Here is a 17,650-nt window from a genome sequence, read left to right as displayed (position 1 = left end):
AAGGGAAGGGATGAAGGAAAAGGTTTTGCCACCCAAAAAAAAAAAAAAAAAAAAAAAAGATAAAAAGGAAAGGTTCTTGAAAAAACTAAACTACTCCAAATTGATTTAGGAAATGGTCAAATATTTAAAATATTTGATAATAACAATTATAATAATTATAAAAAAATAATAACAATATAATATAGTAATACATAGATGAACTGAAAAATCAAATAATATATGTATTTTTCTATAAAACAAAAACATTTAAAGTCTATTATGGTGCGTCTTATACAAATATCATTTATTAATACAATCCAACACAAACACTTGTACAGTATAGTACAGTGGAACACAGTAAGATACAATATAATTGCCAAACAAGCCCTCACACAGCCAACTATTCTTCTACAAAGTATCTCACATCCTAACATTTTCAATTTCATGACCAGATTTTGTTTTCACTAGCTGTAAACAAGATGCTATGAGACTCAATAAAAGATTCTCATAAAATGAATGAATGGAATAACTCTGTTTTGACAGGGTATTTGAAAGATGGAAAATGAAAAATCAGAGGGTGGCCGGCTTAGATTGAGCGCTCAGATTACATGAGCACAGTCACCAGCTTCACATATCAAAACTGCTGTGCCTTGTTCCAATTTACTCGCCAACTCCGGTTGGAACTTTTGATATTCTCTCTTGACAAATGATGCAGCTTCAGCAGCATGACTAGCATCCACAAATGCAACACAGCACCCTCGAAATCCAGCACCACTGAACCGTGCTCCATATACACCGGGAGCCCTTAGAAGAATTTTGTATAGTTGTACTAGGGGTTCGGCACCTAAAACATCAAAACATGATGGCTAATGGTCTGTTGCTTTTCATATAACAGCATTTAGAGGGCACACGAGCATGTAAGAACTCAGCTATAGTTTACGTAAGATAATACTGAAGGCAAATATTGTACATTTGTAATTAGTCATCATCGGTCATCAAGGGACATGGTTATGAAGGTTGGTTATGCTAAAGTTCTCTAAGACATAAGGATAATTTTTAAGTTATTTAAATAAAGTCCACTAGCATTGAAAAAGTTTCAGGCAATATATGGCAGGTGGCAATGAATTTAAGACAATAAGTTACCGCATTCATAGTTCTGTATAGAACTTAGGCCAGAAGCTGTAATGAGCATTCCAAAATCTTCCATCTTGCCTGCAGCCCATGCTTCAAGTCCTGAAACAATTATAAACTGAGTGACTAATACATAATATAGAAGCACAACAATTATTAGTGGCATACATACATATTACATAAATACATTATTCAAGTATGTCTATAGACATGCAGCTGGACATCGATAATACTACCTTTGATAACTCGTGAATTCTCTGAGAAGTAATGCTCTGCTCTTTTAGCTAGACTAGGTTCTAGTTTGCACTGCAAGATAGCGAGAGAGAGAGAGAGACAGACAGACAGAGAGAGAGAGAAAGAGAGATAAATATAAAAAATGTGAAAATGAAGAGTTAGCAGACCATTTAAGATCACCCTTAGCTTATTTACATGTCAAAAACTGTTTCACAACATGCTGCACTCTCACACAATCTTTAAGCTCCATAAAAAATTCTGGAAAATGTTAAGTCCATTAACATTATTTTAAATGCACCAGATTTAACAGCAAGCTATATTTGTTTGGCTACTGAGGCAGCCCAAACATAACATAGTAATTACAGTCCAGAATTTCCAGCAAGCATGACCTAAGGTTCCTGAAATATTCCGTCATCAAAATTTTAACTTTTCAAATGAATAGGTTATTTGCCTAATTGGTAATTCACGAAGTTTAGCACCAAGGGTTAACAAAATCAACAGGTTCACAGAACCAAGTTCAGTTGAATTTTTATACATGAAACAAATACACATTCATACTGCATGAATAAATGAAACATGTATCCATTTATAACTCGCAAAAAGAAGCATAAATTGTTTATGACTAGATTTGAATTGTCAACTTCAGAAGAAATGTGAATCATTACAAACAAGGATTTTAGCATTCGTAAGGTACAAACAGAGATATATAATTGCCACAAGCTGAATATTTGGAAACCCAAAATATATTGATACCATAGTACTTACCTTGTGAGTTTGATAAGCTTCCTGTTCAACTGTTCAATGTAAAAAATGAAAAAAAGAAAAAGAATCAATTTCACTACGCAGGAGATATAAGAACTTGAGAATTTTGTTATGTCAAAATACCATTAGAGAGGAGAGGCTCCAATGTTCCAATTCCAGAAGCACTGCAAAAGTAGAAGAAAACAATATCTAATTCCTGAATTTGTATACTCCAAGCAGGATGAAGATACGAAATTAAAAATGCATTATCTCCAAAGAATATTCATGTGGTTTGGTGGATTTATGAACAAATGCATTTGAGGAAGAGAACTAGTTTTTAAGTTAGAGCACCATCCAGATGCAATACAACCAAACCACAGGGGAAATATAAAACAATTTCAAACTACCCTAACTGCAGAAATAGGGTAAAGCACATCAGTTGAAGTTCAAACTCATCAGACTATGGCCTCAATGAAAAATGAAACCAAAAATATAACATACTCAAGAAGAATTCTTGCCGCATCTTGACACTCTGAAACTCGGCAATTATATCCTGGATTGTTGGTCAAAGCATGCTTCAAGCCTGAAAATGCCAGTAATATTTTGTATGCTTTCTGCAACTCAGTCTTGTGGTTCATTTGCACCTTGGGTGGGTGGATAATCTTATACTCTTTAGTCTGCACATAAACTGAATTCATGAGATCATTGCTAAATACACATAAATCTTGAAGGACAAGAAAATTTTAAGAACTGAAGCAGAATCTTATTTCTGATAGAAATAGATGATGAGGAACCAACTTCAAACTTTTACACTGGCATGGAATAATGAAAAAGAAAAAAAAAAATGATGGCTAAACAAAGCAAGAATGGCAGCAAACAGAGTGCCTGTGGCTCAATTTTCACTGATGTTATCTTATATATCTTTTATAATTTTGGCAATGAAAATATGCCTCTTTGAGTAGAAAGATATTAGGAGGATCATAATTTCAGTTAATAAATGAGAGGACTTAAAGGTGAAACCAAGAAAAATAAAATTTGAAGCTTTTAGAGAAATAAGTAAAAGAAATTCAAAGGGGACAGCTAGAACTTTATAGGAATCCAAAATTACCTAATATATAAAGTAACTTAATAAGAGTTGCAAGAGCAAGTCTCGTACAGTGCCTCAAGCATCAGGGGGCTATATGTTCCTACTTGTATCTTTGAACGGTAGTGTCATTACTTCAAGCTCAGGATATCTGGATAAATTCCACACATATTGCTTGATGGAATTATTAAGCCATTTGCCCCCAGACTCAACATCCATTGTTAGAATATAAAAACTTTGTTAGTCTACTACATATAAACCTATTGCTTATGGGTAAGGTAGCATCTATACCAAAGGTTGAGGATATTTTTCATCAAATTGGATTTGCTTCTAAGAGAATAGCTGATAACTTTCACTTCTTTATTATCTAAGATATGTTTCAACAATAAAACCTTCCATTTCTTTCCTACCATATTTTCTAGAACAAAGCAAAGATTGTAAACATCCAAAGAACATTCCCTCATTCCCCATCCCTAGAACTTAAAAATTACTAATTATTAGTGGTGAAAAATATTGGGGAAATAGAAAAAGATGAAATATTCAGTAACATCACACAGATAAAATTTAAATATTTGAATGAGGATGATAAGGAGTTTGTTAAAACAACATTCAGTACAAGCACAGGTATTCACACATTACCTTGCAGTTCATGCACAATAGACATCCATGTCTTGAAAGCAATATGGCTGATTGATCCAATATGCCATTTCTTAGACCCAAATATTCGTTTTCAATCAGCCTAAATGTAAACAAAAGAAATCAAAAGGTCTAATAAAATTGAACATGCAGGGAATTATTCCCATTCAACGAGGTAAGGAACATGGAATCTGTATGTCTGTTTTTTAATCATTTTGTAGAAACAAATATTGCAAACTAAACCATCCCTTTGCTTCCAAGGAATTTAAAGGACCAAATAATCTTGAAGTAATGATATCACACTCACAATTGCACAGTTCATTACAAGTAAACCCAATGACATTGAAGAACAAATGGCAATTTAGTGACAGAATGATCTGAGGAAAGAAAAGGTAATTCTAGATGAGAGGAAAATTAGATAATTTCATCTCAAAAAGTTCATGTTAGTAGAGGCTTGTAGGCACCCCAATGAATGATTCCACAAGATATAAAATGAGGTGATTGCCTATTGTGTGTCCGTTAAAGGGGCCCATATACTCATTAACTTACATAGTCTAGTTACTTTTGATAATACACACACACACACACACACACTTTAATAAACCTATAAGATTGGTTTCAATTTATACCCTTGTTCAAGAGGTTCTATCTACTCATCTTTTTTATAGATAGGTTTCTTAAGGATATCTTTTTCTGTGGGCCAACAATGTGTCATTGGTGAAATTTCCTTAAGTGAATTTAGTTTGTACACTTAGATTAATTTTTCAACTTTACATTATTCATAACTAAATTTGTAGTTTTATCAAATGACAGTTTTCCAGAATCCATGAGCAGCATTTCTTAATCAAATTCAATTCAATATCAAATTTTAGAGAAACCTACCGGTCATACTCAATGTTTTCTTCAGGAGAAACCATCAGATTATTGGCACTTTCAAAAGCCAATAAGTAAGCTACTCCAACCTGTCAAACATGCAATGCTAGTGTAACATATTGGAGGTGGTTTAGCAAATGTAATAAAGATTCAAACTGCCTGTATAAAAACAAAGAGAAAAAGATGGTTTTACTGATAAAAAAGAATAATATCAGTAGAGGGTCTTATGCATTATGCCCTAAAAAAATGTTGCTCTTAATTAACCAAAGGAGATTACTATAAACACACAAAAGGGTTGTGAGTTTCGTGTCGCTCTTTCAAAAGACTCAGGCATATCTCTAGTACACTGAAAAACAGATCAGAGCCCCAGAAGTGCCCAGACCTAAAATAAATAGTTGAGGAAAGAAAAAAAGACTCATAAAATTGTTCAATTGTAACAAAGATGAATCCTTTCTTAACTAGATATATAATTCAGCCACCTTATAAATTTTTAACAGGTCACTTCTGGAGCAACCAAGAAGACAAACTTACAGCAGCAGAAGAGCTAAGCCCTGAACTGTCAAGACCCTTGGTACCACATATGTATCCTGTAATACCCTGCAACAGGTGCATCAAATGATATGGTAAACTTCAATCCAAAACCACATGATTTTACAGAGGTGATAAGTGATCAAGATGATATATCAACTGCGTACAAACTCATTCAAGAAACATTCTTTAGAAGTAGATTGATAACCTATTTGCAGAAAATTCCAGGATGGGTGCTTGCTTCCTCAAAAGTCTAAACACATTTATTTTTGAGAAATCATATAAACATCAGCTTTAGTTTAAATCTTTTTCAATAAGTAAGATCATGATTTTAATACTGGCCTATGCCAGAATTAGAACAAATCATAGGTCAATTTCATATCAAAAAATAAACTTGAAACTTAAGTCCTAAAAAACACACCAGATAAAGAAATTTGGTCATATTTCATCAAATAATCCTGATCAAGAGTGCCAAAATACCTGGAATCCATGTGTGTGCAACTGAATATTCATTGGTTCTATATAACTTCTCAATTCAATGCTAAAAAACCAACATAACTTATCTTAAACTAACCAAGCAGTGAAAGGAACACCAACAGAGTTATATTTCTAACCTGAAAAAGATGGTTTCCCTTACTATGAAGGGCATATAGGGCTCCTCTAGCATAGTTTCCCCATTTACATTCTTCATAATGGTTGGAAGAATCATGTGTATCAATCTTATCATTTGTCTTAATGGTGTGTCTTGGGCTTTGAATTTCATCCACCCTATCATACAAAAAGTAAACAATTATTCAAGTCCTCTATACAGTTGAAGGGAGAATGCCAGAAGGTTAAAATAAAAATTTTTATATTGACAGAAAGTCCGGTGCAACACAACAGAAAGTTACTGTCACATAGTGGACAATGGTTGGAGAACAAACTTGATGCTATAAATGACTTTGTAGCTTTCTGAATAATGCAGCATATATATATGTATATATCTATATATAAAATATATCGTCTTATAGAGAAACAAAATAAAATTCTGACTTTGTCATCAGTTTGAACTCAAAACAGAACATTTCAGTAATAAAACTGCTAAACAGAAAACTATTCATTTACTCCCACTTTGAAGATTGCCAGAATGTAATGATTGTCAACCGGATTCAAACAGCAATACATAACAAAGAAATTTTGGACACTTCAAAGGAAGATTTACTTATGCTTCGAGGGTCAGAAGTCTTCTATTTTCTGTGCACTCTCTTCTTCCAAATCCATAAATCCTAAAATCAGACTACTCTCCCTAACCTGGCCAGAATATAAGGTTTCGAGGGAAGGCTATTATATAGATGTGGTTCCTTCATCATTTGTATGAGTTAACCCAACAACATATACATCCCATGCTCATTGGCATTTAAAATACTATAAAAAGGAACATTAGTATGCAATTACCAGTTTCAAAAATTTCCTGATATGTTGATTTAATAGAGTTTGATATCGTTATTTATTCAGCGATCATATTGAAGCTTGATATACGGCTTCAAAACACATTTAGAAAATGACTGGAGAAACAAAAGAACAATCATTAGTTAGTCACTGTACCTGAACCTAACTTCTCCTTTGAACTGTCCTGAGCGTAATACAACCTAGAACAAGATTTTCAATCAATCAGCAGGAGTATGAAATTCCAATTGATTATCTAAGATATTTGTGAAATTTAAATCAAAGTCCTAATGTTCCAGAAACTGCCACAGCATTTCAAAGAAAGATTTTATACAACATTGCAAAGCATCCTGCAGATTTCAAAGAATCAAACAGATAAGGATCAAACTTTGATTATAAGTTTCAATGTGCATATGGTATGATGAATAATATACTTGCCATTCATCAAAACACCTTAATGAAACATAAATATATGTATATATACTCAGCCTTTTCCAGTTTGCATAAATTTTACACCTTAGTGTTTAAGATGTGTTTCTATCGTCTACTTCCCATACATCTTGTTACTACCTCCTTTCCGTTTTTACGAACTTTCTTTCTGTTTGTATGAACTAGTATGGTGAAACGAATATCATTTACCTGAGTGTCACCAGATGGAATAAACCCAAGAAGTATTCCCTTATTAACTGTCATAGCAGATACAGTTCCCCCCTGTGCAAAGATTAATAGAAAATTGAAGATAATTATTAACGTATTATTCTGAGCGACTTAACTATAAATATATAACAATTCCAACTTAAAAACATATCAACTGAAAAACGAAAATTAACATAAAAGTTAATGGTAAATAGAATGGTGAAAGCAAGTTTTTAAGAGTATACACTAAATAAATGCTGTTGCAGTATAAACTTGATATCGCTATTTTATACACAAGCTCAGATTCTTAAGAACAATTAAAGGTACATTAAAAACACCTGATGATCAATATGAGCCCCCAGTGGACAAATTCGATAAGGGGATGCAACTACTCGAACTTCATCAGGTCTTCTCGCAGCCATCTTAGAAACCGTTTGTCTGATTTCATTTAACTGCAACATGAACGAGTACATAAAATTAGAAAATAAAATAACCACAACACGATGATAAAATACAACCAAGCAGGTGCCACGTGCTTGCACTTTTCCTTGCACACACATCTAAGTTCAAGAAACTAATAATTATAAAAAGATGAAAAACTTTGAGCGGGTAACGCCAACAATGTCGACAAACACACCAAACCCACAAATGAAAGCACAACTTATACCAACCGAAAAAATTTGTACCCACATTGAATACCCTTCTGGTTTGCACTAAAGATTAGTTCTTTCTTCCTGAAAATACAATGCAATTCTTGCTTCGAGACCCAGAAATCAAGAAATATATACCATGACTAAACATAAACCAGAATTTGAAATACGACTTAATTTGTCCTTAGATCGAAACAGAGATGTACCGCCCCCACGAAACTATCTACAACACCAATAACAATTCTGCTACAAAGTAAATGAGACCAGAAACAAGAAACCCATCAACAGGTATACGCCAATATAGCCAGTAAAGAACACACGGATCCATACACTATTTACAGAAAGAAGTAACAGAAAACTCGGGAATGTAAAGAGTACCTCTGCTTCAGAAGGCCAAGACAAACCGAACCCATGATCCATCTTCTTTCCCAAACGCTGTGAGAATTGGAAATCAGATTACGCTCTTTGGAACTGGTGGTGGAACTTTGTTAGAACACAATGCGAACTTCTTTGTAAGAACAAAATGCGATTACAAAATGGGGTTTTATTTCATTTTTTACGTAAAGCTTAGCGGTTGTTGAAGCGTCTTGTTTCGTTGAAAACAATCAAAAATAAATTCGTGAAAACTTTCACAACGTATACCTCTGTTTTTCACATTTACACAATATACATATATATTACAAAACTATGGATAAATAAATCCAGATACAATGAAAAAATAAAGCATTTACTAACATTTAAGGAAACAAATCAAAGAAAAAAAAATAAAATAATAAATAATAGAATTCACAAGAATCCCTTGAATTATAGTTGCTTTGAACCAAACTTTTTGGTGAATATGCTTTGAACCAAGCTTTACTAGCAGATAGATAATCCTTCTCGAAGGAGGAGCTAATAAAATTATTTTTTACTTGTAAATAAAATATGTATGTGTATATATATATATATATATATTTTTTTTTTTTTTGTGTCCTTTTTCTTTTCATTCATTGCTTATTTCACACAGGGTACAAAATCCAGTGTCTCTTTTTCTTAATATTATTGAAACCTGATGGCTTTTTTTCCGTAGCAGTGAAATTTCTAAAATTAAAAGGAAAAAGAGTATTTGGTAATTTCGAAAAAGTTTTGGTGTATTTAGATTTTGATGTCGTATGATTGCGCTGGCTTCCAATGTGTTAGGCAAAATTGGATGGGCTTGTCTTCATTTCTAGTGTGGGCCTAACAAAATAAATTCAGATTATTGGACCCTTTTTTGAGAATTTACAAATAATTAAATATTAGCTTCAACCCAAAATCAATCCAAAATTTGGAAAAGTTTTCTATCCTAAAATTTAGAATTTTTGACCCTTTTTTTGAGAGTTTATAAATAATTAATTATTAGGCTTAACTCAAAATCAATCCAAAATTCGGAAACGTTTTCTATCCTAAAATTAAGAATTTTAGAAGAGCCTCCATCTTTATTTCAAAAAATGAATAAATAAATAAAAAGACCTTCCAGCTCGTTCGAGTTCCAAAAAATACGCTCAATTACTATGTACTACCATGTAAAATGAAAGTATTACTTAGAAGCACCAATTTTTTCATCAATATTTTATTTTATTTTATTTTTTTGGTGGAAGCTGGTGAAAGTGAAACCAAATTATTTATTAGGAAATTATCAAAATTAGTAAAAATTTAAAATTTTTTTGGAAAATTAAATTTTCGTATATCTAAATGATTTTTATAAAGAGAAAATTGTGGATCCAAAAAAAGTAAATATCAAAATGTAGAAAAATATGGTAAAAAATGAATCCTCCAAAAAATATATCATTTAATTTTTTTTTTAAAAATTAATTTTCTATATTTTATTAAAAGACAATCTTATTTTTAAATTTTAAAACATATGTTAATTAGTTACTTATAAAGTTTAAATATTTTGATACTAATCAAATACTTTAAAAAATAATTCATAAGAAATTAATTTTTAATAAACTAATTCTCGATAAATTAATTCTCGAATATTAGTTTTCCTTTCAAATTTTGACATTTTCCAAACCAACTTAATATGCCAAATTAGGTGGTATAATAATAGTTGAGTTAATCACTAATTTAGATAAGTCTATTGTTAAAACAAATTTTGAAATAATTAATTTATGAGGTCTCAAAATTTTAGCTATGCATGAAATAAAATACAAACCAATTATAAAAAAGGAACTTACTAATTTATATGACTTTATCTTAAAAACTTGTTGTGATATATGTATATGAATGCTTACAATTATGTATGTACTTGATGAAGAATATAGATGTATATACCAATTAATTTGTATTTTTTTAAATATATTTAAATATTTGATAAAAAAAAAAAAAACAATTAGAATCATTCTATGAAACAGGAATGATATAATGTACATTTGCGAATAACACTAATGAGATTACAAGTTGCTTTTTAGAAAACCAAGATTTATAGTCGCGTTGGAAAGCAATTAGAACATAATCGCGTAATATACTGATTGATTATAAGTCGATGTTGAAGCTTCAAAATGGGGCATTTACTTTGTTAAATTCATGATGCTCATTTGGAAACAGTATGTGGTCATCGTTCTCTCTCTCTAAGCTAGTGGAAGACATTGAAAGGACTTCTTTTTTTTTTTTTTTGGATAGAAACATTGAAAGGACTTCAATCTTTTGAATAACTGCGTTTAGTATTATATATATATATACATGGTGAAGATTTATTTATTTTTATTTTATATTGGAATGAGAGATATTTAAATTTGAAAATTTTCTTTGAAAAAGTAATGGTTTATCATTAGTCTGTTTGGATACCAAGGAGATTGCAAATTGTGAAGAATGATAAAATGTAAATCACTGACAAAGATTTGATAATTAATTTAGACAAGATTAACGTTCAGAATTTGGATAAATTTACACCATAAATATAAATATGCATGAGAATTGTTCTCTCTCTCTCTCTCTTTAATTGCTAAAACGGAAATGAAGAATTGTTCTCTTCATAACTATATATTCCAACTTATAATGGACAGTATAAAAATATTATAGCCATATTAGTAATATATCAATAATGATTTAAAAATAGAAATTTAATTGAGGATATGATGTGACAGTCTAAAAACTTATTATAGCGCCATATCTTTTATTATAAATTAAAAGATATTTTTAAGGATAAATGCCAATTATATATAGTAGATAAGCTTAGAACCACAATGGGGGTCAACTGGCGCGAATCTCCTTAAAAATTAATCAAAAAGAAATTGTGCTGTCCACATCCATAAATGTATAATATAAACATATATATATATATAGTAATGATTTAGTGATTATAACCTTAGGAATTTGAAAAAATATAAATAATAATACTAATTTACATTTTGTCATATATTTTATGGTTGATTATATAGGGATTTGATAAAGTACAAATAATAATATTAATTTACATTTTATTATATATTTTAATATCAAAAGTCTGTAAAAAATATAAACCTTTTAATGACATCAAATTAAATTATTATATAGCATATAGATTGGATTTTCTTTAAAAAAAAAAGAAAATTTTATGCATGTTTTTTTATTTAACCTTCATTTAATATTATACCATATTTATATCATGCATTACAAATTGACCTAAGTAGTTTACCAGATTAAATACTAAATGTGTATGACCTATGTTATGGCAAATACTAATTGGATGCTTAATTATAGATTGATTTTTTATATTAAAAATTTAATTAGGAAAACTCAACCTTTTCGAGTAGCAAATTATATAATCAGGTTTAAATTAGATTTATAATATTATAATTTTATTTTTCAATCATTAGATCATATTAAAAGCTAAGATTTAAAATTTTATTTATTAGTCATTGGATTCTGATAGAGTTTATTTTTTCTAAATAAAATTTTAATATAAAAACAAATTTATATTTTATTATTTTTAAAATTTTAAATATCAACAAGTGAAGAAGCGATGCTTTAGAATGGGAGCCATGGCCCTTTAAGCCATTTTTTTTTTTTTTTAAGATATATGTAAGGGTTTTTCAATAAACTATGAAACTAACTTTATAATTAAATTATTGGCCGCCAACTTAAATATTTATCTTTTCTATCTACGTTCATTTTTTTTTGTGAATATTTCTAAATGATGAACTTAATTAGTTTAATTAATATATCAATATAATTATGCATTAAGTGACTATTCTTTATCTAAAAGAAATGAGTATTCTTGTTTTTCAGTGTAATACTTAATATTTATTTTATTTATTATTTAGTGTGACATTTGGCATTTCAATTGAAGTTTTGAAATTTCTAATTTACTTATTAATTAATGGTATTTTTTTATTAGTGGAGCTTTTTATCTTGATTATAACTATGTTTGATCCATTTATCCATGATTGAATTATATTTATTCGACACACTGTTGTTAATATGGGCATTTAAGAAAAAAAAAATACAATGGAAGATTAGAAAAAAAAAAATATATATATATATATATATATTGTAAATTTAAATAAAAAATAAGGACTTTTGTTGGATGGACACTTTTTTTTTTTGTTTTATTGTACTGTTTCTATTTTAATATTTAATATTTGTGAGTGTCTTGTATTTAGTTAAATAAATACATTCCCTAACATGACATATAAAAAAAAAAAAACTCTCTAATATTATTCTTCTTTCTATTTTAATAATCTATCAAAAAATAAATCGGTATAACGTTCTAGGAAATACCATTTTTTTTTTCAAAGAATCATACAGAATTCTTTTATATTGTGTATTTAAACATTTTTTATGGGTTACAACATGGTCCCCTCATGAATATTCTTATTTTCAATTTTTTTTAATTTTTATATAATTTAATAATTAATAAAAAAAATTTGATTCTAAAACTATTAATTCATTTTATCTTAACCTAATTCACCAATAAAATTATCAAATAAATAAATAAATAAATATATATATATATCCAACAAATGATGGATCATTAACGATGAGAAATGACATTTTTCGTGCAAGCTAATTATCATGTCCCACTTAATTGGAATCCTTGACAACTATATTCTTCTATTTTTAATTTCTTTGACATATTCATTAATCATTTTTCTACTGACAGCATTGCGGGAACCAAAAAATTGATATCTGGCTACCTGCAAGCCAGAAGCTTAAGATATGGCTATAGTTAATACCGTGCGTTTAAAAATCCGTATGCGGTTGATTCTACGCACCATATATTTAAGCATCCTCCACCTGAAAAATTACCACATTTCAGTGCCATATTTGGCTCGTTACAAAAGATAAAATAATCTTTAGTTACAAGTTTCACAAAAAGGTTGTGCCGTATTGTCGTGACTTACAACTTGGCTAGAAGCTAGACTTGGCAATTTGGGTCATGACATGGCGATACGACTCGAAAACGACACGGAATAAATGTGTTTGAGTTTATTATAAATGGATTCAGATCATAATCGGATCAACACGTTTAACACGAATATTAATCGTATCATTTTCGGGTTGACCTGTTTAACTCGAAGTTGACCCGTTATGATGCATTTATTAAACGTGTCAGTTTCAACCCGATATGATTATACACCTATTACAACCCATTTAAATTTAATTTTAAATTAATATTTTATCACTAATATAATATTTAATAACTAAAAAATATTATAAATTAAAAATTTTATAAAAATAATTTTCTATTACTAATTTTTTAAAAACAAAAAAAATATCTTTAATAAAACAAAAACATAAAAATAAAAAAAATAAAATTTTTTTTTGGATTAATAGGTTAATTTTCGGGTTAACGGGTTAATAGGTTAGTTTCGGGTTAATAGGTCAATTTCAGGTTAACGGGTTAATAGGTCAACACGACTCGTTAAAATATTCGTGTTAAACGGGTTGTGTCGTGTTGACCTGTTTATAAACAGGTCGGGTTAGTGTTTCAGGTACCTGATACGATTAATAAATGGGTCGTGTTCGGGTTAGGCATTTTTGACACGATTATTAAACGGGTTGACACGAACACGACCCACGAATACGAATTGCCAGGTCTACTAGAAGCTTGATATCTTTGTTTGTATCGTGTATCATATATATATATATATATATATAGAGAGAGAGAGAGAGAGAGAGAGAGAGATAATCAAAGATATATTAATGATATATTAAAATCTTATTTATAAAAAGTAAATTTTGTTATAATTTAATAATTAATAATTGTAATTTTAAATCACAATGAAATGTTAAAAAGAAAAAAATTTATTTGTAATTTTGATTTTAGACATTTAATTTGAAGCTAATCATATACATAAATATATAAACTTGAGCTATTAGAAATTGAGTTTAATATATATTCTAAATCTGAGTTATGATAATATTTATTAAGTATAAATTTGTATGATGTTCTTAAATTTGAATCCTCACATATGAAAGAGAAAAAAAAAAAAAAAATCTCATCACATGCGTTAAATAAAATATTTGGAGCCAGAGAAACTCTCCCTAGCCATATTGGAACGACCCTTCCAAAACCATTGTGCGTACGTTAATATATTATAATTCTAGGAGCAATAGGAAAATTAGAAACCAACAAACAATTGACAATCCAAAAGCAAAACAAATTAGAACCACATACATTTATGTATATATATAATTTGTCTGCCATGTTGATGTTCGTACGATTTTTTTATGCAAACATAAGGAAATTAGTTTTTTTAAAAAAATCATCATCTTTTTTATATGTTTATAAAACATTGACACTATTTTTACAAAAGTCATAATCTCTTTTGATATCTATATAGAATAAATCATGCGGATTTATATATACCATAAATGTATTCCCTATATATTCCTTTTAGGGAAAGCGCTCACATACAGTCACCCACACACATATGATGCGTGCACACCCACGCACACACATATATATACTACATTCCTTCCCTATCTCTAGTCCTTTTACAGGTTATTGGGTTTAGTTGTGAAGCAAAAACTAATATAGTTTTTGGGTTTAGTTGTGAAGCAAACGCTAATGTAGTTTTTGTCATTCGTAAATGTATAATTTTGATACAACGAAGGAGTTATATATAAGGGAGATTGTGAAAGAGTGCATCTATAATTATTAAATTTATATAATTTATATGATTTTTATAGTCTGATAATATAAATAATTATTTTTTACCGTTTTTTTTCATAAATTCTTTATCATATTAAATCTGTATAAATATATGTATATATATAATTAATTTATGGTCAAATTGCATATTATAATAAAATAAATGGTACCATAATGTCAGTATAGATTGTAAATTTTGAAATAAATTTCTTCATATAAATATACAAGTTTATTGAGCATCTATTTCATAACACGTTATATGAGAGATTATATAAATAGGATAAGGCTAACATGATGAAATATAATTGTTTTAACAGTTAATTTTTTTTATTAACCATTTAATCACATCAAATGTCTAATATTTAAAATTTAAAAAGTTGTTAAATATAAATTTAGTAATATATTAAAATTTTATTTATGAAAAATAAATCTTATTAAGATCAATGATTAATAAATATAATTTTTAAAATTTAACTATTAATTTGATTTAGAAATAAAAAACAATGTAATGTTAATTTAATATTTAACAGTTAATTTGAATAGGACAATATATTTATATATTATCTTTATAAGATTTAATTAATTAATTACATATGCACATCAATCATTTACAAAAATAATAATAAAAAAAAGCACATCAATTATGACTCTGTACTAGATAACCACAGATAGAGCAATATTTTATCGGTTTTTTTTTCTCTAGAATCCTTCAAGCCAATGCTAGCATTTTACTTGGACAAAGTTCTGGCCAGCAAATCATATTAGTGAGGCTGTTATTCTGAATTATGGACAAAAATGGTGAAAAGTGATGTCTAATAGTGAGAAGCGTTGGTTGGAAATGTAAAATGCTTAATACAAGTTGGAGGATATATGCCAAATTATAGTGGCAGTTGCATCTCTTTTGAGTAATAGCTTAATATTGCGCCATCCACTTTCAGCATCACCACCACACCATTACAGTGGAGGGCCTAGTAGTCTACTCAATTCACCCTTTCAATTTCTCTTCTTTATTCACCATCTACAAGATTAGGTCTGTAATTCTTTGCACGCTTTTTTTATTTGTTTTCGGCAGCTGGCGTATTCTCTCGCGTTATTTTATGGGACGACTTCTATAACAATACGTTCATCCTGCCTTTAGTAGTTTTATATTCTTTTTAATAATCTTGGAGGTATGAGGATTCTAAAAGTGTCTATGAAAATTAGGTTATTGCTGTTTTATACTTTTCTGCATGGACCACCACCATTCCATATAACACCCTTCTCATTTTCCTATCTGGACCGACCCATCTCCTTAGTTTTGAAGAGAGATTAATAAAATGTGAGTTTTTGACATTAGGAAGTGAGAGCACAATATGTATATATATATATATATATACACATGCAATAATGCTAAATTTATCATTATCAAATTTATTAATCAAAATGATATGATAGATGATGCCGTAATGTTTAATTAATTTATTTTTTATTTAAGATTTATTCATTTATATTTTAACATGTTTGATTTGATAAAAAAATTTAATAAATATTTTGGTATGTATATAATTAATCTCTTGAAGATTTCTTCCAGCTTATTCGAGGAGATATGATAAACACCAATGGATCGATATGCTTATAGTTACTTAATCGGTTAGCTACTTCAATGATTAATTTTCACATATTAGGTTTTTGATTTATAAAAAAAAAAAAAATCCGTATATAAAATAAAATGGGTTCAAGAATATAAATTAAAATAATTAAATGAATATGAAACTATTAACTAATTTACACGTCCACATCATGCCGCATATAATAAGCTCGGAGATATATTTATATATATATATATTTTCAAAAAAATCATTATGTCAATATATATATATATATATACATGTGGTAGTCCAGTATTACTCTCATAATTAAACAGCATTTAGGTCTAAGACATATTTTGGGGTATGAATGACGTAGCTGAATACCTATATATATAGGTATTCATATATATATATATATATAGATATATAATTTATAGGATATGTTGGGGTTGGCACTAACACACGGATTCACTTTTTATATGTGGTTTCCAAGAAATTATTCACAAAGACTAATGCTGCCATTATATTTTTCTGTCACTTATCTACCATTGGTATTTGCTAAGCTGGTTTCCACCAGAGTCCTATATTAATTATAAATTTTACTATTCCCAGCTTAACGCCAGAAATTTTACCCAAAAAAAAAAAAAAAAAAAAAAAGCTTAACGCCAGAAAATTTTCTATAACCTATAAATTGGCTAGTGAAATTAACACACACAAAATATATAATACAGTACTAGATTCAACTGAATAAGACCTATTACCAAAATAATAATAATAATAATAATAAAAATAAAAACTGAATAAAACTAGCATTTTTTATTTTATTTTATATTTTACTTCTGAATACGGCAATACACAAAAGTTACCAATCCTACTTTCATTATTATAGAAAAATTAAGAAGACCACTCCAATGCGGGTGCTATCTCTATATATGGCAGTCATCTCCCCCATTCAATAAAATTGATAATGACATCAATGGATTCTAAATTATATTATACTTTAAATTTTACATTTATTTATTTATTTTTATTTGGCGTCATGCACCCGTAACTTGATATATCCATT

At 29.0% G+C, this 17,650-nt stretch overlaps 1 protein-coding gene across 1 annotated transcript; it reads right to left on the bottom strand.

Annotated features, from left to right (window-relative positions):
* Positions 1-208: 208 nt before the first annotated feature.
* Positions 209-8,829, bottom strand: LOC107423411 (galacturonokinase). The gene is made up of 14 exons (XM_016032998.4): positions 8,296-8,829; positions 7,606-7,719; positions 7,271-7,342; positions 6,791-6,834; positions 5,821-5,974; positions 5,210-5,275; positions 4,688-4,767; positions 3,809-3,908; positions 2,587-2,762; positions 2,230-2,270; positions 2,110-2,138; positions 1,347-1,416; positions 1,123-1,212; positions 209-823 (listed from the first exon to the last, which is right to left on the bottom strand). Exons 1-14 carry the CDS (start codon positions 8,335-8,337, stop codon positions 579-581), a joined length of 1,323 nt encoding a protein of 440 aa, XP_015888484.2. The 5' UTR covers positions 8,338-8,829; the 3' UTR covers positions 209-578.
* Positions 8,830-17,650: the final 8,821 nt, after the last annotated feature.

This window comes from Ziziphus jujuba, chromosome 1 (genome assembly GCF_031755915.1).
Source record: "Ziziphus jujuba cultivar Dongzao chromosome 1, ASM3175591v1".
Lineage (NCBI taxonomy): Eukaryota > Viridiplantae > Streptophyta > Magnoliopsida > Rosales > Rhamnaceae > Ziziphus > Ziziphus jujuba.
The sequence above is the reverse complement of the archived record's forward strand: the minus strand, read 5'-3'. Positions and strand labels throughout refer to the sequence as shown.

Bases quoted from the DNA above. Each gene is read 5' to 3' on its own strand.
- LOC107423411 (XM_016032998.4), bottom strand. From the start codon at position 8,337: ATGGATCATGGGTTCGGTTTGTCTTGGCCTTCTGAAGCAGAG. The intron at 2,139-2,229 runs GTATTTTGACAT...TACATTGAACAG, and splicing joins GGAGCCTCTCCTCTCTAATG to TTGAACAGGAAGCTTATCAA. The intron at 1,417-2,109 runs GTAAGTACTATG...GCTATCTTGCAG, and splicing joins AAGCTTATCAAACTCACAAG to TGCAAACTAGAACCTAGTCT.